Raw genomic sequence first — 26,967 nt, forward strand, 5'->3', positions numbered from 1 at the left:
TAGTGAATGATTCTGATAATTCACCTCTAAATTTAACTTTTGCCTTCGTATTTTTAAAAGTCATAATAATGACGTTAACAAGTTTTTGGTGTAAGCCAAATTCTTTAAGGCTTTTTAATAATGATTCACGATGAATACTGTCGTATGTGTTTTTTAAATCTACAAACATGACGACTAGACCCTTACTTCGAACTCTTTGGTGCTTCATTATCCATTTTAAACTAATGATTTGATCTGGACAGCTTCTACCTGGTCGAAATCCTCCCTGATATTCTCCAAGTTCTTGGTCGAGTTGTTCTTGGATTCTTGTGTATATAATCTTGGATAAAATCTTGTATGTAATATCAAGCAAGCATATCCCCCGATAATTATTTGGATCAGAGCGATCACCGCTCTTATGCAGCGGGTGGATTATCGCTGTATTCCATTCCTCGGGAAGCTTCTCCGTGTTCCAAATATCAATGATGTATTTATGTAGGTTTTGAATAGTCTGATCATTAGCATTCTTCCATATTTCTACTACTATTTGATTCTCTCCTGCTGCTTCGTAGTTTTTAAGTGCATTAATTGCTGTTTTCACTTCATTGTAAACTGGTGGTATAATCTTTTGTAATAGAGTTTTATTTTTTGGGTTAGGGTCAAATTCTAAATGTTCCACAGGGTCCTCACAATTAAGTAACTCTTTAAAGTATTCTGCAAGGATGTTAGCATTATCCTGATTATTGTGTGCCATTTTTCCATTTTTATTTCTTAACATAAGTGTGGGAGGGGTAAATTTAGATTGATATTGCTTGAATGTTTTGTAATAGTCTCCTGTTTTATGCTGATTGAATGTTTCCTCTATAGTGTTAAGCATTTCCCTTTGATAATTTCTTTTAATTGTCCTAATTTCTTTAGCTGTTTGTCTTCTGGCATTAATTAGTTCTTCTCGAGATTTTTCTGTTTTCTTTAATATATAGATTTGTAATTTTTATTTTATGGGTTAGTTCTTAAAATTATTTTCTAGTAACTTTAATTATATCAGTTTTATAGTTGTTAACTTTGGTTTAATGTAAGAGTAGGCTGTAGAGCCTTAACTACACCAAGCAAAACAAACAAACAAACAAACAGACAAAGAGTTGTTGGTAATCCTCGCCGAGAGCATTGAAGATGTTTAGAGTGGCCTCAAGGTTATTGAATGCAGCAGTTTTGAGAGATACTGTTATACAAAACATGGCCTCCATCTAAACAATTCAGGTAAACGAAATATAGCAAATATTGTTCTAGATTTTATTAATCTTAAGATATGTACTGTAAAACAGGCAACTCCCTTGAGTTATAATACTGACCAGGAAAACTAGTAGAAAGAGCCAGCTGTACTTCAAGCTGACTCAGTCAACTAGAAAAAGAAACTCAGGATAGTAAGGACTTTCAAGTTACCCAATTGCAACAGTCAAGTTTTAGGGAGGAAGGGGGTCTGAGATTGCTCTTGGTAAACTGTCAAAGTGTAGTAAATAAACAATTAAAATTCGGTACATTGACGGAATCTTATGAGACTGATGTGGTGATAGGAGTGGAATCGTGGTTGAAAGAAGGGGTGGGTAATAGAGAAGTATTTCCAGAAGGGTACACAGTCAATCGTAGAGACCGAGGAGATAAAAAGGGAGGGGGGGTGTTTATTCTGGTGAAGAAAACTTACTGTTCACATGAATGGTTTACCGATGAAAGGGATGAAATATTAGGGATAAAATTAGTTTGTGATAATATGAAGGAGGTGGGAATTATAGGAACATACAGGCCTGGGAGAGAGGAAAGAGACATGGAAATCTTTGAGAAAATAATAGATTATACTCATAAAAACAATAATAATGATATGGTAATAATTGGGGGAGATCTAAATTTGCCTGAAGTTGAATGGAAAGGAGCTGCAAGTGAAGCCCATAAACAAAAACTGGCAAATAAGTTAATTTGGGAGGGAGGATTTACACAAGTAGTACAAGAACCGACTCGTCTCAATAACTTACTAGATGTATTCTTGGTTAAACCATGGGAAATTGTTGATAAAACTGAGGTAATTGAAGGAATAGGAGACCATAAGGCTGTAATAATGGATGTAGGACTCGTACCAAAAAGGCTTAATAAGAGGGTTACACAAGACAAGAAATTGTACAGAAAAACTAAAGTTGATGAATTTGGGACTTACCTTAAATCACAATTCAGTTGTTGGAAAAGTGAAGGGAGTAACGTGGATACACTTTGGGCTAAATTTAAAGGAATCGTTTGGGAAGGAGAGAAGAGATTTGTACCTGTTAAGAAGGGTAAAATGACCTTAGACCCTGTTTATTATACAAGGGAAATAAGAAAATTAAAAAGAAAATGTAGAATAGTAAACAGGAAAATCAAAGAGGGTAGGGAGAGTAGAGAAACTAGAAAACAGCTAATGAGGGAACTGAATAGAGTGAAAAAGGAAGCAAAAGAGAATTATATGAATGGCATACTTCAAGAGGGTAATGACCACAAAGGGAAATGGAAAAAGCTGTATTCATATATCAGGAATCAAAAAGGAAAAGGAATCCAAATTCCTAGAATGGTGGGAGAAGGGGGTGAACACTATTTAACAGATACTGAGAAAGCAAACCTATTTAGTAGGGAATTTAGAGATTCAGTAGATGATTGTCAAGAGTTGGAAACCGAAACAGAAGATAGAGAGGGAGAGAGACAGAGGGAAACAAGAAGCTTCTCATTCACAAACGAAGATATTTTCAGAGAAATCCAACTGCTTCAGCAAGGAAAAGCAGCAGGAAGTGATCAAATTACTGGGGAGGTATTAAAGACAATGGGGTGGTACATAGTGCCTTATTTAAAATTTCTCTTTGACTATGTCATAAATAATAGTGTAATACCAAAGGAATGGAAGGAATCTATAATAATAGCAATTTATAAAGGAAAGGGTGATAAAAGGAAACCAGAGAACTACAGACCAATCAGCCTGACCAGTATAGTTTGTAAAATACTGGAGAGTTTAATATCGAAGTACATCAGAGGGATATGTGATGATAAAAATTGGTTCATCAGGAGCCAGTATGGATTTAGAAAGAACTTTTCTTGTGAGGCACAACTCGTGAGATTTCAGCAGGACATATCAGATCAGTTGGATTCAGGAGGTCAGTTAGATTGCATAGCCATAGATCTTTCCAAAGCCTTTGACAGAGTGGAACATGGAATATTATTAAAGAAATTGGAGGGAATAGGATTGGACGTAAGGGTTACACGTTGGATAAAAACATTTCTAAATTCAAGGGTTCAGAAAGTCAAAGTAGGAAATAATGTATCTCAAGGAAGAGAAAGTTTGGAAGGGAATTGCACAGGGTAGTATAATTGGTCCGTTACTTTTCTTAATATACGCAAATGATTTAGGGAACAATATAACATCAAAAATAAGATTGTATGCAGATGATATAATTGTTTTTAGGGAAATAAACAACATTGAGGATTGTTCAGAATTACAAAGGGACCTTGAAAGTATCCAACAATGGGTTGAAGAAAATAATATGAAGGTTCATGGAGGCAAATCAACTGTTACAATTTTTACAAACAGGAGCTTTAAAACTGAATTTGAATATACTTTGGATGAGGTAGTTATCCCAAAAGATGGCAAGTGCAAATATTTGGGTGTGAGATTTGAAAGTAATTTGCACTGGAAGGGTCATATTGATGACATTGTTGGGAAAGCATACAGATCGTTACATGTCATAATGAGGCTACTTAAAGGATGCAACAAAGAATTAAAAGAAAAATGTTACTTGAGTACGGTTCGTCCATTATTGGAATATGCAAACAGTGTTTGGGATCCTCACCAAGAATACCTAACAAAAGAAAGAAATAGATAGTGTGCAGAGGAAAGCAGCAAGATTTGTAACAGGGGATTTCAGGAGAAAGAGTAGTGAATCAGAAATGTTAAAGGAACTTGGGTGGGAAACTTTAAGTAAGAGAAGGGAGAAAACTAGACTTATAGGATTATATAGAGCCTATACAGGAGAAGAAGCATGGGGAGATATCCATGAGAGGCTTCAGTTGGAAAATAATTATATCGGCAGGACTGACCACAAATATAAAATTAGAAGGAATTTTAGCAGAAGCGATTGGGGTAAATTTTCATTCATTGGGAAGGGTGTGAAGGAGTGGAACAGTTTACCAGGGGTAGTGTTTGATCCTTTTCCAAAATCTGTACAGATATTCAAGAAGAGAATAAACAGCAACAGAGAAAATAAATGAAGTGTTAGAGGGCATTCGACCAGTGCAGGTTATTGTAAATAAAAAGATGTGTGTGAATAAATTAATTCCATCCCCTGGTCTAAGGAGTTTGGACAGCCAAAGTAGGGGACTGCCTGTAGGGGTGAAGTACAGTGGGGACTTCGAGGGCCCTGGGACCGCTACGGTAGCTGTGAAGGCCCTTCAGGAACTCTGAAAAGTGGTGGCAAAAGGGGCTCTGGTTAAGACGCAGCAGGTCGTTATGCTACTTAGGATCCAGAACGGGTAAAAAAAAAAAAAAAAAAAGTAAATAAATAAATGCAATGTATATATTAATCTTATACCGGTTGTATAGTATCATTTGAAGTAATTCCACATACTGTATATCAGTTGACTATATTTGTAAGTAGTACAGGAGATATTATAAGTAGGAATTTTGTAAACAATATAAATTTATTAAGGATGAGCTGTGTGTTTAATAGAAAACATTGTTAGCGTAAATTGTATAATATTGTATTATAGGAAAATTTTCTTCTCTTGTTAATTTAATATTAGTGCTTGACAATAATGTATTTTAGTGTACCATTTGCCACCGAGGTAGACACCTCATTTGCAAATAAAGAGATTTTGATTTGATTTTGAACTATCGATAGCACTAGCCTGCAAAAAAAAAAAAAAAAAAAAAAAAAAAAAAAAAAAAAAAAAAAAATTTTTGTGCGGTAAAAAGGAAAATAGGTGGATTTTATGAATTTCTTAACGCAGAATTCAAGAAAAAATTAGTTTTGGTGTATCATGTCTGGTTTAGTGGCAATTTTACAAAATGTTATTTTGTTCTCACGTAAAATTGTTGATATTTGGTATTGATTAAATTTGACATACTAATGTAAATTTCAGCTTGCAAAACCTAATCATATTTTGCATGCATTAAATACACATAAATGCTGCTTTGTAAGCAAGTAGATGGTTTGTATTATTTTTTAATGTATATTGAAATTCGAGAAACTGAAGCATAAAGCGCCTATTTAGTTTCGGCTGTACAGTTGCTTTTAAATTAATATAACCGCACCTTGAATAAGAATTACATGGTTAAACATACACAGTTTTATTACTTACATTATGTGCAGATTAGATTCACACCTCCGTCTTTTTCCGTTTTCTGCGGAATTTTCGGGTTTTTGAAGTTCCTGAATGATCTCTAAAAGGGTCGTCTCCTGCAATCGACCAACAGTAATCAGCCATCATATTCCTCATGGACCTGACTTAGCTGTACCTACTCCACCTACTCACTTGAGTGAGGAAAGTAGCAGTTCATTGCAATCTGACGATGAAGAAATAGATTTCGAGCCACATCAATATTACACACCTTCAGACAAATTCACACAATTCGAATTGAATGATCTGGTAAGGGACTTAGAGCTAATCAAAGAAAAAAGTGAATTACTTGGTTCAAGATTGCGCGAAAAGAATATGTTGGCACACGGTGTTACATTTTCCTGGTACCGAAATCATGACAAAGAATTCCAGAAGTATTATACTCAAGAAGATGAACTTGTATTTTGTACAGATGTTTCAAATCTTCTACGTCAATCTGGGAGAGAAAGAGTATGATCCTAGTAACTGGCATGTTTTTATTGACTCTTCCAAAAGTAGTTTAAAGGCTGTTTTGCTTCATAATACAAATATTCTGGCGTCTGTACCACTTGCACACTCCACAAAAATGTCTGAAACATACGAGACCTTAAAGTTGGTGCTTTAAATAATTAAATATCACGAGCATGGGTGGCAAATTTGCGGTGATTTGAAGATCATTGAATTGTTGCTGGGACAACAAAAAGGCTATACAAAATTTCCCTGTTTCCTATGCGAAGTACGCACAGTTTCCACAGCAACTCACAAATTTATTCATGAGATAACTACTGTAATGTCATTGCTTGTGGCCTCCAGAGAGGCCTGATGCAGGTCTTTCACCATATAGGCAACCTTAAAACCCTTTTATTATTTCTAATCTTCTTCCAGTTGAAGCCTAATTATTTTATAATACTTCTCAAACTGATACAATCTCCTTGGAAACCAATCCTCTCTCATGACACAGGTCGTAATTTAGATATTGATGAACTTGTTTTCTAAAGAATGTAAAATGCATGGATTGTGCGTCAAAATCTTAAAATTCCGTTACATGCTTTCTCCCTTTCCATGTTTTTCCTGGTGTACCAAACAAAGTTTCTTCAGTCTCGTAATGTCTCTGTTCTGCTATTTTATTTTATAATTATTTTTGCTACTTCTTTAAAGTCACAATAATACATTGAAGGTTTTTGGCAAAGGAGGAATTGGAAAGGGCTAGGATTGGGAAGGCAGTGGCTGTGGCCTTAATTAAGGTACAGCCCTAGCATTTGCCTCATGTGAAAATGGGAAACCATGGACAAACATCTTCAGGGTTGCCGACGATGGGATTCAAACTCACTGCCTCCCAAATGCAAGCTCACAGCTGCGCGACTATAACTGCATGGTCAACTTGTTCGGTTAAAATTCCCTTGACTGTCCTCTACACAACACTTTTATTGCATCTGCTATTTCTTGTTGTACTTTCTACAACTCCCTTCCATACTATTCTTGTGTTTTATTCTTTCTGTTCTAAGCTTGCTTATTCATAAAACTACAAACACTGAACAATCTCTCGCTTTTGTCCTCTTGTCGCAAACTTCAGTTTAGAAGTTTCAGCGGCATAATTCACTTCGTGCACGAATGATAGGAATATAAAATGTGCCGTTCCATTGTCCTGACTGCCAAAACACGGAGTTAAGATGTTCTGAATTGCCGTAAATAAAGTTTAAAAGTTTGTATTTTTAGCGTCAGAAAGATACAAGTCAGATGATACAAGCACAACTCAAATCATAGTGGCCGTGACCAAGATAAAATGTACCATTGGAAATTGTTAGCATCAATAGAGAGAACAAGAGAGAACTGATTTTGAAAAAGACAGGTGAGAAGATTGGCAGAATCAATCTCTAGAAGAATTAAGTTATTTTTGGAGTTAAAATAATACATTTGTCGGTAGAAAAACAAAGACATATCAGAGACATACTTCCGCGCGTAATATACAAGATCATTTTAATACGTAATACGGAAAAGGGATAAGATATATTATAGAATTCATCTCGGATGCTTGAAAGAAGAAGAGCAAGATTTTAAACGGACCTAACTTATAGAAGTAAAGTAAAGGTTTTGTTAGGGAACAGATTTTAAAATACGCAATCATATAAGATAAATACTATTGAGTTAGACGAACTTAAGTCGCGTCATACATATTGGTAGTCTGTACATAACTTCCACATTGACGTTAGATTTGAGAATATAAAACACGATAGTAGTACAAGAAGGCTTTGCATCTAACCAAATGATGTTATTAATATTGTCTTTGAAATCTGTTTTCCTTGGATGCGCAAGAAACTGGCGTAATGGATCTGTAAATCGAGCATGGGGTTGACAACTGAAGGAGTCCAGTCAACATCACCAGCAGATGAGAGCTAATTTCCCGTAAATCCCAGATGACTGAGCCTATAACCAAAGGAGGACCAGTACAGTGGAAGATGTAGCAGAACCAACACCAATCCTGGCAGCAGACCAACACAGAATAAAATAAGTTTTCAAAAATGTTTCCAAATCATTTTATGTTTTTCCTTAGTAGAAGGTAGTTGATGTACGTTTTATTTTGGAAAGGAACAGGTCATTGTATCTTCGTGATATGATTCAATAACTTGTATTTCCATGCAAGTGATCCAAAAGTGACGTATTAAGGAAGGTAATAGGTAGTCTTCAGTATGGTTTAAGTACATCCTAAGATAGGCAAGAGAACATATATCAGTGAAGTGTTAAATTAGCGATATTCAGTTAATTTTAATAACCACTGCCAATGATAGGAATTAATGATGAGAACAGAATGTGTTACAAATTAATATTGAGTCGTAGGTTACCAAGTACGTAAGATTGATTATTTCTTGCCAGTTATAAGTCAGTACAGATTAAATATGAATGTATATGGATAAATAAGGTACATATTGGCAGAGATATGAGATAGTTGTTGACCCATGATATAATATTTTGGTTATATGTGAATTGAATTGAATTGAATTGAATTGAATTGAATTGTGCGTTACATAGAATTAAATAAGTAATACTGACATATGGTGCAGTATAAATATATAAAAGAAATATGAGAAAGGAAGTGTGAAATGAAATAATATTATATGAGGGAAAGAATCAATGAATTATGACAAATGCAAAGAGATATGAGGAAGGATTTTCATATTTGAATGAATAAAGAGTAGTTAAGTAATGCAAACGTGGATCAATGGTAGACTGAGTGGTAATAAGAATGTTTATGTATTAAATAATCCATATCACATGGCAAATGGCAACTTGGTATTGAAATTACAAGCTAATGATAGGTACTGGTCATCAAGAATAAAGCCAGTAACCCATGATCATCAATCAGAGGCAATTTCGAGATTAAATAAATATTATATATGTGGTTTAAGCTGATTATAGCCAATATAACAGGTTGTTAGGTAGGATATACAATCTTAATGTCTTCTTAGTAATATTCTATGAGTAATGAGGACTTAGAATTTTCATCCATGGTATTCCTTAATAACTTATATTGGAATGATTGAATTTTATGAGATGATAAACTATAATTGCAATCCAACTATGAAACTACCGAGACTATTTGGGGCAATTTCACCTATTTCTAGAATTGGAATTTGAATATATTTACTGATAATTACTTTAATTTAGAAAACATTATATGGTTAGCCAGTGAAAGCTTCACATAATTGAAACAGATCTTATTCTGTGTATGTCTAATTTGTGAAGACATATTGAAGCAATTGTTCTTAATATCAAAAATATTTTATTCTCAATGTTATGATATTTTCAACATTTCAATCTGAATAGCAAAATATTTCAATTTTTAACATTTAAATTTCTTCTTCTTCTTCTTTTCCTGCCGCTTTTTCCCACACCTGTGGGGTCGCGGGTGCGAACTGCGTCACACAAGTGGATTTGGCCTTGTTTTTACGGCCGGATGCCCTTCCTGACGCCAACCCTCTATGGAGGGATGTAAGCACTATTGCGTGTTTCTGTGGTGGTTGGTAGTGTAGTGTGTTGTCTGAATATGATGAGGAGAGTGTTGGGACGGACATATACACCCAGTCCCCGAGCCAGAAGAATTAATCATAAGCGATTAAAATCCCCGACCCGGCCGGGAATCGAACCCGGGACCCTCTGAACCGAAGGCCAGTACGCTGACCATTCAGCCAACGAGTCGGACTTTAACATTTAAATTTCTTAATAACTTAATATTTCAATATCAGAAGCCTAGTTTTCGAATATGTGAGAGGCAATTTGTGTTGAGAAAGACTAATTTTGGTTAACTAATTCCAATCTACGAAGACTTATATGATGTGAATGATTTAACTTTAAAATCATACGTTGAGGAAAAGCTGAGATGACTATTTTCTTTTTAATGATCATTGTGACAATTTATATGAAGAGAAGATGTTATTGAGCAAATACTTAAAAAATATTATTCTTACTTTCGATAAGAATTTTGTGCCTCAAGCAAATATTTAATTTATCCATCATATTTAATATTTTTGAATAAAAGATAGTTGTAAGAATCAATTCATTTTTATCATTTATAGATTATACTATAGTACTTAAGTCAAAATCATGGTAATGCGAGTATATACGGTATTTGCTGATTCTGAGGTTGACATATGATAGAAACATCCGTCAAATTTGTCTGGCATCAATGGAATCATTGTGTTGGATAAATATCATCTGAATTCATGTAAAAAAAAAAAAAAAAATGTTTATATATTTTGCTACAAACCCTGAGATGCTCACCGACCCTTCTTGAACGCTACGAGATTTGGACTCCGAATGGCGCAGTACTGACAATGAACCGATTTGTTTAGCTACTGATCGTACTTGCTCAGTCAAGTCTCGCACAAGAAGCACCCCCTTCTCTTCCCTTCCCGCCCCTTTTCTGCGTTCCATTAGTATATAAGCTGTCAATCAACATGCGATAGGTCTGTCAACACGCTTTGCCTTATGTTTCAAGTGCCAAATTGATTTGAAGCAGTTACAAAACATGTACTACAGCAATAACCAACAACAGTCACCACTACGTCACCTCAATTTTGAAAAAAATGTTGCTTACGATATTTTGCCTTTCCAGGGATGATATATATATATATTATATATTAATCCATGAACACCTTCCCTCTTCCATCTACTGTTACATTAATAAAACATGCTGAAAAAATTAATATTTTGTTATGTATGCCTTCTACACAGAAAATGAAATACGGTATGCAATTCTAATTTACAAGACAATAAATTACCTGCAGGTAAAGGACTTCCTTCCTGAAAACCTTGCAGAGAGAGTATATTCCAGCAGGTACAGTCTTTAGGCCACAAGCGGCTAAATCAAACACAGGTTCAGGGTTCTCACGAGCCTAGAACATTAATAAAGAAATACAAATTAACGACAAAGTAATTTTAAAATTACTCAAAAAAGAAAGATCACATGGTACTGTATATTCCTCATATTTAATATTTTATTAGACTTCATTTTAATTATTATCAAAATATAATTAAATTCCTTTGTACACACACACCTTGTGGAAGCCCATAACGAACATTATATCTACATGTTCAGCTGTCCCTGAGAAAAATGTACTTCTGAGGAACTTAAACAATACTATATGCTCATTCTTCTTTTAAGCAACCTTACATAAGGACATACAAAACAGGAAATAAAAGATGGCAACCCAGAGCACTTTCTGGAAGAAGTGGACAAATGCATGCAAGATGGTGAATTACTGATATGAATACAAACCAAACTTGTTGAACTTATTGAACCACATCTCTCCACAAAATCATGCCTACTAATATTTGTTAAATCCATTTTCATCGTACCAAACTTCTAAACATACTATGAACATAGATTGTAACAAATTAAGAATACCACTCTTTATTATTTTCTACTGTTGCAGCTTCAGTAATGAAGGCAGCTGTACATATGTGCTGTGATATACCATAATTGATGGGACTCTTGTAATGATAGTGATCATTTGCTAAGTGAAAACATTAACGCCAACTGAGTGTAATGGTATGCCTTAGATTGTGGACCACCATGCGAGTTGGCCATGCAGTTAGGGGTGCACAGCTGTGAGCTTGCATCCAGGAGATGGTGGGTACGAACTATACTGTCGGCAGTCTTGAATATGGTTTTCCGTGATTTCCCATTTTCACACCAGGCAAATGCTGGGGCTGGACCTTAATTAAGGCCATGGCCACTTCCCACTCCTAGGCCTTTCCTATCCCATTGTCACCATAAGACGTATCTGTGTCGGTGTGACGTAAAGCAAACTGTAAAAAAATAAAAAATAAAAAAATAAACTGTGGACCTAAGACAACCACTAAGTTTTCAAACAAACCCAAAATTGATAGGAAAAACTTGTCTTAGATTAGGGTAAATATGGTACATCTTTGATATGACACTCCATCAAATGTGGTCAATATGCTTTCTCCTTGGTACTGTTATAAGGAAGATCTGCAAAATGATGAATGTACCTGTATCTCACAGCGTTCCTCAAAAATAAAAAACAACCACACACACATCACAAATAGTACTTTTCTGTAAGCTGTCTGTAAGCTCTTTGCCTACAATGATACAAGTATCAGCTTAACATCTGTTGTAATCTTTTCAGCCTGCAGTGGTGGTTGCTTCCTTGCTGGTAGGTTGTGTGGTAACTGCTTTCAAGTAATCAAAAGGTAACTAATGCAAAGGATCTCCTGCTTATCCTAGTTATTTCAGGGCTTACTTGTTCTACCATGAGGTAATAAAGGTAAAGTACACTTAAGTTTAGGTAAAACATTTTACTTAGTCTAATTTAATAAGTCAATGAACATAAAAAAGAATAAGAGGAGTCCACTAGCATAATTTTCCTGTCAGTAATAATGGCACGTGAATCACCAAAAGTTTGAATGTGATATCACTTTCAACCTCTATGTTTGTCTCTGTATTGTAACGATTAGCACTATTAGCTACCGTCCTTGGAGACTTGGGTACGATTCCCAGAATTGCCAAAAATTTAAGAACAGCAGGAGGGCTGGTATGTTGTTAAAATGGTACACGCAGCTCACCTCCATTGGGGGTGTGAATGAAAAGAGCTGCACTACCTCAGGGCAAGAACAAGAATGAATGAATGAATGAATGAATGAATGAATGAATGAATGAATCAATGAATCAATCAATCAATCAATCAATCAATCAATCAATCAATCAATCAATCAATCAATCAACCAACCAACCAACCAACCAACCAACCAACCAACCAACCACTACTGATTTACATTTAGGACAGTCGCCCAGGTGGCAGATTCCCTATCTGTTGTTTTCCTAGCATTTTCTTAAATGACTGCAAAGAAATTGGAAATTTATTAAACATCTCCCTTGGTAAGTTATTCCAATCCCTAACTCCCCTTCCTATAAATGAATATTTGCCCCATTTTGTTCTCTTGAATTCCAACTTTATCTTCATATTGTGATCTTTCCTACTTTAAAAGATACCACTCCAACTTATTCGTCTACTGAAATGTCTTATGGCTTTTAGTGCCGGGATATCCGACGACGGGTTTGGCTCGCCAAGTGCAGGTCTTTCTATTTGACACCCGTAGGCGACCTGCGCATCGTGATGAGGATGAAGACAACACATACACCCAGCCCCCGTGTCATTGGAATTAACCAATTAAGGTTAAAATCACCGACCCGGCCGGGAATCAAACCCGGGACCCTCTGAACCGAAGGCCAGTACGCTGGCCATTCAGCCAACGAGTCGGACATTCGTCTACTAATGTCATTCCATGCCATCTCTCCATTGACAGCTCAGAACATACCACTTATAACTTAAAATCCAATAAAGGTATTTTATTAGTCCGCTTATTCAATACTGTCCATTTGTAAGTGGTTACAAATACATACCATTACAGACACCCTCAGGACATGTTTTGCCCTTTCTATAGAGCATCTTCAGCCTTAAATCAATCTTAAATATTAACCTTAAATATTAAAACAATAAGCTAGATAATTAGCCTGTGACCTTAATGCTTAAAATTCCGGTACATTAAATATGACATATGGACAACACTAAATAAAAACTGTGAAAAAATGTCATTGAAAAACTATCAGTTAGTCATAGGATATACTTCATTGTTTTGATCCATACTGAATTGTGATCACAATAATAATAATTATTAAATTAATGCCATTTGGTCCACCTTTGTCAATACTATATTATGCAATATTATTGAATTACATTACTAAACTAGGGACTAGTTTCGGCCTTGGCTGGCCATTTTCAGCCTTAATGTAATACATCTAATAACTAACAAATGTAAAAAACATAACTGACATGAAAACTAATGTACAAACACACAATTAATATTAAAATCTGGGACGAACTAAGTGTAAAATAGAAAAATAAATTAGGCTCTAAAATCTTACCATCTGGAGTATGCTCCTCATTCCAGACTCTTTCTTATATTGATATTCATAGAATTGTTAGTTCCATCAATGCTAATCATTACATTTCAATTGAAAAACGGGAACTGGTAAATGTTGATTCTGTAGTCAGATCATCAATCACCAAATCTACTTGAGTGGTGTTAGCAGTATGCAAGCCACTGGGTGCCACTGTAAATAACCACCAGCTGACGCAGAACTGCTAGATGGTATTTCCACATCAAAATAAAATGAAGTGTTCCCATAGTGCTTGTTGAAATCATGCTAAATGTTGTTGGACATTGTCAGGACGGCACATGAAGATATGGTTAAAACTGACACATTCTTAATTTGCAGCTGGTATAAATTCGCACAATTTATTGCAGTGTTCTTGAAGTTAACCTGAATAAATGATAGATAAAATTAAAAGGAGAGAGAGCGAGTGTGTTAGTCAAATGGCATAGGTTATATGAGACTTACCTCTCGTTGCAGCATGTGGTGCATGGTGTATTGTTGTGTGCCTCATAATAACGGTTGTGAGATTCAAAGGAAAAGGAAGGGGCGGGGCAAGGAGAGAGAGGCAGGGCAAGGGACAAGGGGGTGGGGCAAAGGGAGAGGTCGAGAAAAAGAGACAGGGGGTGGAGGGGAAGGGGGGAATTAAGGCGGGGCCGAAGGATGTGGGAAAAGAGATGGCTGCTGAGGAAAGGTGCTGTGAATATTATGAAAAACTGAATTATGACTTGTTGGTTTGACGTTTCTAAAAATGGGAATTAGAAAGTCAAATAGGATATTTGGCTTTTCTGAAATGTCATTAAGATTATGATTCGGGTTAAAATATTGATCTATGTGTATGAAGCAGCTTTCAGTAATGTTAAGGGAGAACACAACACAAAAATCAAGTTGCTTCAGAATCAAAGAGTGTATCGGACAGTGTTCAACTATACATTTGCTTTTGCTGTGCGCCACTCCGCGGGCCGGTGAACTAAGGAAACACGAGTAGCTATGATATCACTGCGCTGTAAGCGCTGAGCGAACCATCCAGTTGGTTATTGCAGTACGCGCTTAGCCGCTCTTCTGTTTATTTGAAGTGTTGTTTATTTTAATAGTGCGGTGACTGTTTGTTGAAATACCTTCCTGTAGTGTGTACAGCTATAACAACACAACGAGTAGAAACCAAAAGCGTAGAGAGAAAGAAATACATTTCCATAGGTTTCCAAATCGAAGTAAGTCGCCTCAAAGGTTTAGCAGTTGGGTACAATTTTGCATGAGGAAACATTTTTTTCCCGGTAAGGGAGCTACTGTGTGCTCAGTGCATTTTAAAAATACAGACTATAATGAAACGCAACTTTTGAAAATGAAGGTGATGCCTACGGAAAAGCTGCAAGGTCCTAAATTGAAGTCAGGGTCTGTTCCTTCAATAAGATGTCCGGCGTCGACAGATGGAGATACTTCTCAGGCAGGAATGCTAATTCATACGGAAGCCGCTTCATAAAATACACTGTGGGAGTACTCGTCAGAAACTAAAAAGAGCAGGACGGAAAGGTATGAGGCTAAAAGACGAAGGGAGTTTGTTGACACAGTATTAAACGAAAGTGATAACGATAATGATGTACACGATGTTCAGAATTATATGAGTGAAAATATTTCACCAGACAGACACGAATGTAGTGTAGAAATACAGTGTGAGTTAGAAAGTGAAATAGCTAGAAAATACTTTGACGTTGCAACTTCCGGCACAGCCTTGAACAGTGATGTACTGGGAGAACAGTTGAATGACAGTTTCTATGAACCAGACGAAAGTGACAGTGAAAGTTACATTAGTGATACTGATAACGAACACACTCGGGACGATGTACATATTACAGGTTCATATTTCTTTGTAGCGGGGACAAGTTTGCTCACACTCTTTGAAATTTGTTATATTTGTAAAAGTAAAGTGAAAAACATTTCACATTACATTAAAGGGACTATGTTGTGCGTAAAATCACTTTGCGATTGTGGTAATAAAGTCTGTTGGTATCCACAACATATGGAAGGAAAGGAACTGGAAGCAAATGTCCTAATATCATCAACATTATTGTTGTCCTGTTTGAACCTTTCCGGTCATTCTGCAAGTCCATTAACTTACATATGATGTCACGAACTGTATATGATATAATTATTCATAGAATAACTGGTCCGATAGTGGAGGGTGCTTGGGATCAAGAAATGACTAATGTTATTGATTGTGTGAAAAGCAGTGCCAAACCCATTTGGTTAACCGGAGATGGCCAGTACGATTCTCCCGGTTTTTCAACCAAATATTTAGTGTATTCACTAATGGATATAAATACAGACCACATAGCTTATTTGGAACTTGTTCAGAGAGTGATGGTGAAAGGTGATCTTGAAAGGGCTGTGTGTGAAATCACGATGAGGAAGATTGTACAGGAAGAAAATTGTAATATAAAACTCTTCCTTTCCGATAGACACAAAGGAGTAAGGTATTTACTGAGAATGCAGTATCCTGATATTGAACATGAATTTGATGTTTGGCACATATCAAAAAGTCTAATGAAAAAGATGAAACCTCTCGATAAAAATCATCCGGAAGTTCAAGCATGGAAGGCCAGTATAAATAATAATTTATGGTGGGCAGCACAAACATGTAATGGAAACAGTTCTGTGTTAATTGATAAATTTACGTCAATTTTGCACCACGTAAAAAATGAGCATAAGTTGTTAGAAAACGGTGAATGGAAATCCTGTGAGCACGATACATTAACGGAGGAGGAAGAGAGAAAGAAAATGTGGATTAAAGGAAATTCAAGTTCATATGAAGCCTTGAAGAAATTAGTTTTAGACAAATCATTTTTAAAAGATGTGGAACATATAAAACACTACGTTCACACCGGAAGCCTAGAAAGATATCACTACCTTCGTTTGAAACACGCTCCTAAAAGAGTTCATTTCTCGTACAGAGGCTTAAAGCTCAGGTCAGTGATTGCTGTATCGGACTATAATTGGAACATCAATAAATTGAAAGCTGGTATCAAAACTCAGTATTCAAAATCAACAGGAGCCTGGGTGATAAAACAGAAATATGAGGCGTCAAGTGATGGATGGAAGCAGGCAATAATGAACAAAATAACTCTCTTGCAAACTAACTATAGTACAGCCTCACCTGAAGATCAAGCAATGGATCTGTCACTGCCTAAAAGCATCGCTCCAATACCTCGACCTTCCAATGACGACCTGATCAAGAAGCACTACTCACAATTTCACTCGCAACAATAAATGAGGTACCGTACTTCATGTCAAAATAATACACTAACTGACAGAGCAAATGCAACACCAAGAAGGAGTGGTTCGAAAGGGATGAAAGTTGGGGAAGAAACAGAGACGGCACGGACGAATAATTGATGTTTATTTCAAACCGATATGCAGGTTACACAATCGCACGGCATCGACTCAGTAGGATGTAGGACCACCGCGAGCGGCGATGCACGCAGAAACACGTCGAGGTACAGAGTCAATAAGAGTGCGGATGGTGTCCTGAGGGATGGTTCTCCATTCTCTGTCAACCATTTGCCACAGTTGGTCGTCCGTACGAGGCTGGGGCAGAGTTTGCAAACGGCGTCCAATGAGATCCCACACATGTTCGATTGGTGAGAGATCCGGAGAGTACGCTGGCCACGGAAGCAACTGTACACCTCATAGAGCCTGTTGGGAGATGCGAGCAGTGTGTGGGCGGGCATTATCCTGCTGAAACAGAGCATCGGGCAGCCCCTGAAGGTACGGGAGTGCCACCGGCCGCAGCACATGCTGCACGTAGCGGTGGGCATTTAACGTGCCTTGAATACGTACTAGAGGTGACGTGGAATCATACGCAATAGCGCCCCAAACCATGATGCCGCGTTGTCTAGCGGTAGGGCGCTCCACAGTTACTGCCGGATTTGACCTTTCTCCACGCCGACGCCACACTCGTCTGCGGTGACTATCACTGACAGAACAGAAGCGTGACTCATCGGAGAACACGACGTTCCGCCATTCCCTCATCCAAGTCGCTCTAGCCCGGCACCATGCCAGGCGTGCACGTCTATGCTGTGGAGTCAATGGTAGTCTTCTGAGCGGACGCCGGGAGTGCAGGCCTCCTTCAACCAATCGACGGGAAATTGTTCTGGTCGATATTGGAACAGCCAGGGTGTCTTGCACATGCTGAAGAATGGCGGTTGACGTGGCGTGCGGGGCTGCCACCGCTTGGCGGCGGATGCGCCGATCCTCGCGTGCTGACGTCACTCGGACTGCGCCTGGACCCCTCGCACGTGCCACATGTCCCTGCGCCAACCATCTTCGCCACAGGCGCTGCACCGTGGACACATCCCTATGGGTATCGGCTGCGATTTGACGAAGCGACCAACCTGCCCTTCTCAGCCCGATCACCATACCCCTCGTAAAGTCGTCTGTCTGCTGGAAATGCCTCCGTTGATGGCGGCCTGGCATTCTTAGCTATACACGTGTCCTGTGGCACACGACAACACGTTCTACAATGACTGTCGGCTGAGAAATCACGGTACTAAGTGGGCCATTCGCCAACGCCATGTCCCATTTATCGTTCGCTACGTGCGCAGCACAGCGGCGCATTTCACATCATGAGCATACCTCAGTGACGTCAGTCTACCCTGCAATTGGCATAAAGTTCTGACCACTCCTTCTTGGTGTTGCATTTGCTCTGTCAGTCAGTGTACATTATCTATATTTATCACACAAACAAGCTTAGGAAACTCTTATATAATTCTACTGTTTTAATTTCATTTTTTCATTTACAGCTTGAAGCCCACATAGGTGCCATCGGGTTCCGGAAATGTGTTCCTTATGGTGTTGACAACACATGATGGTATGGCAACTCTTCTTTTTACCAATCGCAGTCCATGAATTTACCCACGAAGTAAACTGTTTGTAACAAATAAAATGCCAAGTTCTATTTGATGGATTTAAAGCTGTCAGTAAACGTTTCCATGCCATGTTCTTTGTTTTTAAGCTCATGTTATGCCTTGTCATTGTCAATACTTCACGGTCTAAAATAAGCCTTGTAAACGAGGGATTTCTTGTTATACACATACATTTCTCAGATTTCACTGCTTTTACATTGTCTAATTCACAACAGCATACACTTTCTACATCCGTATCCATGATGGTACACTCATTACATTTACACCAAATTCGCGTGCCGGCACGGCCTGTAGTGTTTAGCATATCCATGTCAAGATCGCTATCTGAATGGACATCAGCAAATGTCGTTCGTTCTGGGTCATACTGATATGGACGAATGATATTTACACCCATTATAAATAAAAATAAGCCCACTAACACTGGCAACAGAAGAACATGGCAGTAGCAGATGGACTGTAGGAAAAGACTGCGCGAATTTACTCCCAGCGTCAAGGCTGCCAGGTAGACTCTACAGCGCAGTGACGTCACGACCAGTTACTACTTCCGCACATAACTTGAGAATGGTTGGACATAGAGGCACTGGATTAACGGCATTGTTATTATATTCCCATAATACATATTTAGCAATGAATAATGAAATATGTGTTTTTGTGTTGTGTTCTCCTTTAAGGAGGGGTCCGTTGTTGATGATTTTGAGAATTTCCATATCTTGTTTTATGTCTGTGAATTTATGATTATAGTCATACGAATGCTGTCCTACAGCTGAAAATTTATTGTACTTCAGGGCACTGACATGTTCCAAGTACCTTATATTAAAATTCCTCCCATTCTGTATGAAGTAAGAAGAATTACAACTGTTATAAATAATCCTCTATACTCCTGATTTTGAAAAACTATTGAACTTATTTATGGATGTGGCATTATGTAAGACTTGTGCATTCCTATTGTTGGTTTTGAAAACTACTTTAACATCGTGCCTTTTAAAGATGTTGGTGACTTCATAAATGTGTTCGTTGAACGTAAAAATAGAAAAGGAGGAGTTGTTTTGTTTATCCTTTTTCAAAGTGGTAGAGGGGCGATATTTATATTTTTTTATTACTTTTTCAATGAAGGAACTGTTGTATCCATTAGATTTAGCTATATTACAAATGGTGTTCAAGTCATTTTTGAGGTCTCTTTTAGACACTGGAACATTATATCCTATGATTACATAACCAACCAGGCAAAGCAGAAAGCCTATTTATATTTAGGTCTTAAAGTCAAAATAGCCAAATTGGGCAAAGAAATCGAATTTCTCAAACAGTGTATTACTTACAATTTGACACCCAACTTTCTTAAAAGCAAGTTTAAGAATCATCATTCTTCTTTTCAAATTACTAAGACCCAAACTAGAACAAATAAGATTTGGCTGAAAGAGGAGATCAAATTTTTGTACAAGAAAAAGTCCTTTTTTAACCATAATATGAGACTCGAAGTACAAGTTTACTTTCGGATGCTCACTGGAACCTATTTCAAGCCCAAGTTGACAATAGATGACTTATTGTATTATCAAAAAAACAAGAAACCCTAGAGAAAAATTTAAATATGATAATGAACTCTAAACTCAACAATAACTATGCTAAAGAAACCAACAAAAACACTAGGCCTAACATGCCCAACCAATTTCACCCTCCGATCATAAATTTGTCCAAGGTACAATTGAATGAAGACGAAAGTTCCATTTTAGCCAAGGGCTCTAAACACAATTGACCTAATTTTAACACTCTGAACATAGCCATCACTACAACTGTAGAAGCAGAATTAGCCATTAGCAAATTGCCAGCAAATAAACAAGACGAAGTAAGATTTGAAGTAAAAAGAAAATTAAAACTCCATTCTTAATCCAAAAAACAATATTAACTCCCGTAATTCACCCCTTACTACTCAAAACGACAATAGCTACAAGTATTTGATTCTCATACAAAAGCAAATACATGCTCTCAAAAAGAAAATCAATGATAATAATCTTATAATTATGAAAGCAGATAAAGGTAACACTACTGTCATATTGGTCATAAACGAATATGTAAGCAAACAAATCAATTTTTTAAAGATAGCTCTACAGTAAAGAAGGACCCTACCCTGAGAATCCAATATCAACTTAAGCAGACCCTCAAGAATACTTCTTATCTATTGACAGATCAAGAAAAAACTAATTAATATGAACCCAGGTATACCCACCGCCAAATTGCCTGATCATTAACTATAGACCGAGTCCGTTATATAAAGCATTACAATTCATTCAAAGATTTTTAAGAAGGAACGATCGTTTTTTGTAAAAAAAAAATCCATCAAAAACACTAAGGAATTGATCAATAAATTCAAAAACTTGAACATTCAATCCAATCATTCTCTCCACTTATTCGATATTGTAAACATGTATCCTAGCATACAAATCTCCAAGGTATACCCTAACATTCAAAACAATTTAAGCAAATACAGCGGCCTACGTATATTGGAAATACAGGATTTCATGTCTATGCTTAAATTAGTTATAAGCAACAATTATTTAACTTTCGATAATGTTATTTATCAACAAGAAGTATTGGGTATGGGATCGCTGGTCTCGGGTATCTTAGCCGAGATTTACTTCGATTTTTTAGAACACACCAAAAACTAATAATAATAATAATTAATTTGACATCCTTTTCTGGGCAAGATATGTAGATGGCACCATAGTAATTATGGATGAGAGCATAACAGACACTGCTACCACCCTCAATAATCTAAATAACATTGACCTGCATATAAAATTCACACTTGAATCCAAAATTGAATGGAAAATTAATTTTTTACACTTAACTATTATCATGCACCCAAGCTACCTAAGATATAAGATTTTCAGAAAACCCACCCAAACAGTCACTAAAATCTGTCAAGATTCTTCACACCCCCAAATTCACAAACGAGCAGAGTACAACAGCATGGTGTACCAAGCCTTCAATGTTCCAATGTTTAAAAGAGACCTCAAAAATGACTTGAACACCATTTGTAATATAGCTAAATCTAATGGATACAACAGTTCCTTCATAGAAAAAGTAATAAAAAAATATAAATATCGCCCCTCTACCACTTTGAAAAAGGATAAACAAAACAACTCCTCCCTTTCTATCTTTATGTTCAACGAACAAATTTATGTCACCAACATCTTTAAAAAGCACGATGTAAAAGTAGTTTTCAAAACCAACAATAGGAATGCACAGGTCTTACATAATGCCACATCCATAAATAAGTTCAACAGGTTTTCAAAATCAGGAGAATAGAGGATTATTTGCAACAGTTGTAATTCTTCTTACTTCGTACAGAATGGGTGGATTTTTTTTTTCTTTTTTTGCTAGGGGCTTTACGTTGCACCGACACAGATAGGTCTTATGGCGATGATGGGATAGGAAAGGCCTAGGAGTTGGAAGGAAGCGGCCGTGGCCTTAATTATGGTACAGCCCCCGCATTTGCCTGGTGTGAAAATGGGAAACCACGGAAAACCATTTTCAGGGCTGCCGATAGTGGGATTCGAACCTACTATCTCCCGGATGCAAGCTCACAGCCGCGCGCCTCTATGCGCACGGCCAACTCGCCCAGTGGGAGGAATTTTAATATAAGGTACTCGGAACATGTCAGTGCCCTGAAGTACAATAAATTTTCAGCTGTAGGACAGCATTCATGACTATAATCATAAATTCACAGACATAAAACAAGATATGGAAATTCTCAAAATCATCAACAATGGACCTCTTCTTAACATTACTGAAAGCTGCTTCATACACATAGATCAATATTTTAACCCGAATCATAATCTTAATGACATTTCAGAAAAGCCAAATATCCTATTTGACCTTCTAATTCCCATTTTTAGAAACGTCAAACCAACAAGTCATAATTCAGTTTTTCATAATATTCACAGCACCTTTCCTCAGCAGCCATCTCTTTTCCCCCTTCCTTCGGCCCCGCCTTAATTCCCCCCTTTCCCTCCACCCCCTGTCTCCTTTTCTCGACCTATCCCCTTGCCCCACCCCTTCCTCTTCCTTTGAATCTCACAACAGTTAGTACGAGGCACACAATAATACATCACGCACCAAATTAGAGGTGGGGACGGAGCGAGTAATACCAATGAGTAATCCGGTTGTAGCGGTAGAGCGCACCACCGATCCCCTCCGCTTACAACTGCAAGTACTCGCGGAGGACCAGAGCACAGTGTAGCGCACGACACGTGTTTAACAAGGGGAGACCACGCCTTTGAGATCATGGATCATCTTCAAATTTTGTACACTTTTAGTAGTCTACTAGCGAATGTACCCGTGCTTCGCTACGGTATTCTACATTGTATTCGAATATCGAAGTAAATAGTGTACATGCAGTAAATAAGATTGTTTTAAAATTGCATGTCTCTTAGCGTTATCCGAGAAAGAGCATGGGGAGGTCCCCGTACGTTGTTTCCAATGTAAAGTGTTTGTTATGGATTTGTGATATAACGGCAGGCTCACTTGCCTACTGCCATTCACAATCGAGTTGGGAAGTTTACATTATAATTGCAGGCCCCATTGCCTACTACGCGGACAGAATCGATTTGGGGAGTTTTCGTTAAAATGGCAGCCCCCTTTCCTACTTCCAGACAGATTACAGTTGAGGAGTTTTTATTATAATAGCAGGCAATTACCCTACTATCACTCGAAATTGAGTTGTGCAGTTATCATTATAATGCCAGGCCCATTTTCCTACTTCCAGCCAGCTTACTGCCAGTCACACCAATTTGGTGAGTTTCCATCAAAATAGCAGGCCACTATGCCTAATGCCAGTCACATTTTAGATGAGGACATTTCTTTATAATGGCGGGCACCCTTGCCTAATGCCAAACACAATCGGGTAGGGGAGTTTTAAACAAAACTGCATGCTCACTTGCCTTCTGCAAGTCAAATCGAGAAGTGAACTATTCATTACAATTGTAGGCCTTCCTTACTAATGACAGTTACACAGGAGTTGGAGAAGGAACCCTTTCGTACTGCCAGTCAAAGTCGGTGTGGGGAGTACTGATTACAATAGCAGACCCACCCTTTCTCGATCGCTACAAATCGACATCAGTGAATATATATAGATCGACATACGAAAGTATATGCGTGTTTACAATATTGAAGACCTTCATTTACAGATTAACTGCTATTAAACGTACGTCATATCGACAAAGGATTATACCATAAGACACGCCGGATTTAGTGGCCTAAATGGCTGGTCCTATGATATGTCATCTATTCTTGGGTCAGATTGAGTTAGAAACGTGGAACAGTGTAACGTTTTTGTAAGATTATCTCACATTACATTACTTTTCGGATAATTATGTGACAGCTACATGCATAGCATTTGGCTCACATATGGCTACTGGGAGGGCCAATTTTCGTGAAGAGTTTGATGACTCTGTATTTCATATAAGTAATCGAAATTATGAATTATGCATGTGAAAATTCCAAATTGACTTAACATCGATTAATAGAGAAAAATCAAACGTAAAAGGGATACAGATACAGCTAAAAGTCATAAGACCAAGGTTGTAGATCATTCCAAATTGAACGGAGATTGTGCAATCAGTTATGTGATAGGAATTTCCGAAGGTCTACACCATCATGAAAATTGCCTGCACATTTCGATATTCTTCGGGGATAAAAATGAAAAATTTAATGATCTTGGATGTTTTCCGTTCGTTACAGGCTAAAACGTATAATTTTGTCAAATTTCAATTATCTTCTTTTTCTTCTGGCAGATTATGCTGCAATCTGGATTTTGGGCGAGGCGGGTAATAATTAGGACATTCAGGAAACTAAACCAAAAATTATGCAGATGGTCATTATTACCCCTTAAACGGAAAGCTGTACGAAAATTTCGCCAAAATAGTCAGTGTAGAGGCACACAGTCGTTACGATTTGATTTATATAGATAAGGAATCTGCTCCATGTAAAACACCTTTTGGGCTATGTCCGCTGGACTTAACCTGCAAAAGTGACCATTCATGATACTCCCTTATTAATCCTCCTGACGAAAAAATGCACATGAAAAAAAAGCTTTAGAGGTGGAATTCCATCACGTTTGCTCGATTTCCAGTCAGGTTGATCTTGTTCTGTATATATTGTGGAAGAGTAAAATCACCATTTCGGTTCCCTATAAACCGCCAGTCCATTCCGGAACATGAAATGTTATTTACGTTTAAAACCTACCTTTGGACAGGTGGATGCTAAATATAAATTTTGGTTCGAATGTCTTCAGTAGTTTTCAAGTTGTAAGGAATACGCTTTACACGCACCCGCTCGTGAGTTAAGTCCGATGGGACTTGTACAGAAAAACGGTCCGTTATTGATATCTCCCGTATTAATCCTCGTATCGAAATGATGCACATGAGAAAAAAAGGTTTAGAAATTAATTTCTACCAAGGCAGGTAGATTTAAATTAACTTTGGTTGTGGATATTTTGTGGAAGTGCAAAATCACTGTTTCGGTTTCGTATAAACCCCCAGTCAGTTCAGGGATTTAGAAACAATATTTGCCCTAAAACCTATCAAGGACAGGTGTATTCTAAATATGAGTCCTGGTGGAAATACATCCAGTAGTTTGTAGCACTCGCGTACATCGGCGTAATTAAGGAAGAAAATAATACAGTTAAGAAAGTTGAAAGTAATAGAAAATGGATTATAACTGAGGACAGCCGGATAACGACAAATATGTAAATGCCAAGTTAATGTATTGGAAAATCAAATGCCCCTCAATAAATTACGCTTTTTTTCACACCAGGCAAATGCTGGGGCTGTACCTTAATTAAGGCCACGGCCGCTTCCTTCCAACTCCTAGGCCTTTCCCATCCCATCGTCGCCATAAGACCTATCTGTGTCGGTGCGACGTAAAGCCCCTAGCCAAATTATGCTAGTGTGAGTTATGGATATAATAAAGTGGTAACAGAGGAGAAATTTAGGTCCAGTGATTCCTAGGTAAACAAATAATAAGAATATGACTGATGGTGTTATTATTTAATCTATTCGAGGGCGGTTATAACATCCAACGATATTCCGCCAATATCCCGCAGATAGGCCGATTGTCGCCTCCGTTTCCTTCTACCCAAGGAACAACCACGAATTTAAAAGCATGATGAGGAAAATGGCAATACGTTACTTCGCTGCTGGCATGCAGTCAGAGACGTTGCCATGGTAACCTGTAGGTTCGTTGTCGGTCTGTCGGTCACTCAATGCAGAGCATGATACCAGCGGAAAATTGTAAATTTCTCCGTCATGTGAAAAGTAAGGTAAATTATGAACATAACGAAAGTTGTTTATAATGAAGAGGCGTTTCACGTACGGTAAATGAAGTTTACAGAAAATCAATAGTATAAGAGAAAATGGAGGAAAACCATTCTAGTTTTCCTATAAACCCCCCGTCTATTCAAAGATTTTAAAATGATATGCATATTGAAACCTTCCCCGGTATGAGTATACTCCAGATATGACGTTTGGTTGAGATCTATCCAGCCGTTTCGACGTGATGGCGGAAAAACCATTCTGGTTTTCCTATAAAACCCCCGTATATTCAAAGATTTTAAAATGATATGCATATCAAAACCTTCCCCGGGATGAGTATACCCTAAATATGAAGTTTGGTTGAGATCTATCCAGCCGTTTCGACGTGATGGTGGAAAAACCATTCTGGTTTTCCTATAAACCCCCCGTCTACTCAAAGATTTTAAAATGATATATATATCGAAACCTTCCCCGGGATGAGTATACTCTAAATATGAAGTTTGGTTGAGATCTATCCAGCCGTTTCGACGTGATGTTGGAACAGACAAACAAACAGACAGACAAACAGACAAACAGACAAACAAACAGACACGAAACGTAAAAACCACCGATTCGGTCTTGAGTTGACCTAAAACGGATAAATATATTAAAAATTGGCAAAACAAAAGAAATTACAGACAGCGGACCCCCTACAATTTTATTTATATAGATTAGGGCAAGATAATGTGCAAATAGTAAGGCGTACTATTAAGGCGTTTTCAAGAAAATCGCAAGAGAATTTCGAATGTGTACTGGTGCGTTGCGGTCACGAGCACGAGGTGGCGACGGTCGAGTGGTTAGCGTTTAAGCTCCGTAATCGCTGGATCACTGGATCGAGTCTCGCTTTTCACTCTTTGTTTTTCAACACTGGTCATATTCTTTTATATAT

General features: G+C 37.5%; 1 protein-coding gene across 4 annotated transcripts in view; it reads right to left on the bottom strand.

Moving 5' to 3' along the window:
• Window positions 1-26,967, bottom strand: part of LOC136887288 (E3 ubiquitin-protein ligase LRSAM1) — a 687,439-nt gene that overhangs the window by 600,651 nt on the left and 59,821 nt on the right. For all 4 annotated transcript variants that reach the window (XM_067159790.2, XM_067159791.2, XM_067159789.2 and 1 more), the window contains exon 2: window positions 10,638-10,751. In XM_067159790.2, the coding sequence (XP_067015891.2) occupies window positions 10,638-10,751 (114 nt within the window). The remainder of the gene's footprint in view (window positions 1-10,637; window positions 10,752-26,967) is intronic.

Source organism: Anabrus simplex, chromosome 1 (assembly GCF_040414725.1).
Source record: "Anabrus simplex isolate iqAnaSimp1 chromosome 1, ASM4041472v1, whole genome shotgun sequence".
Taxonomy (NCBI): Eukaryota; Metazoa; Arthropoda; class Insecta; order Orthoptera; family Tettigoniidae; genus Anabrus; species Anabrus simplex.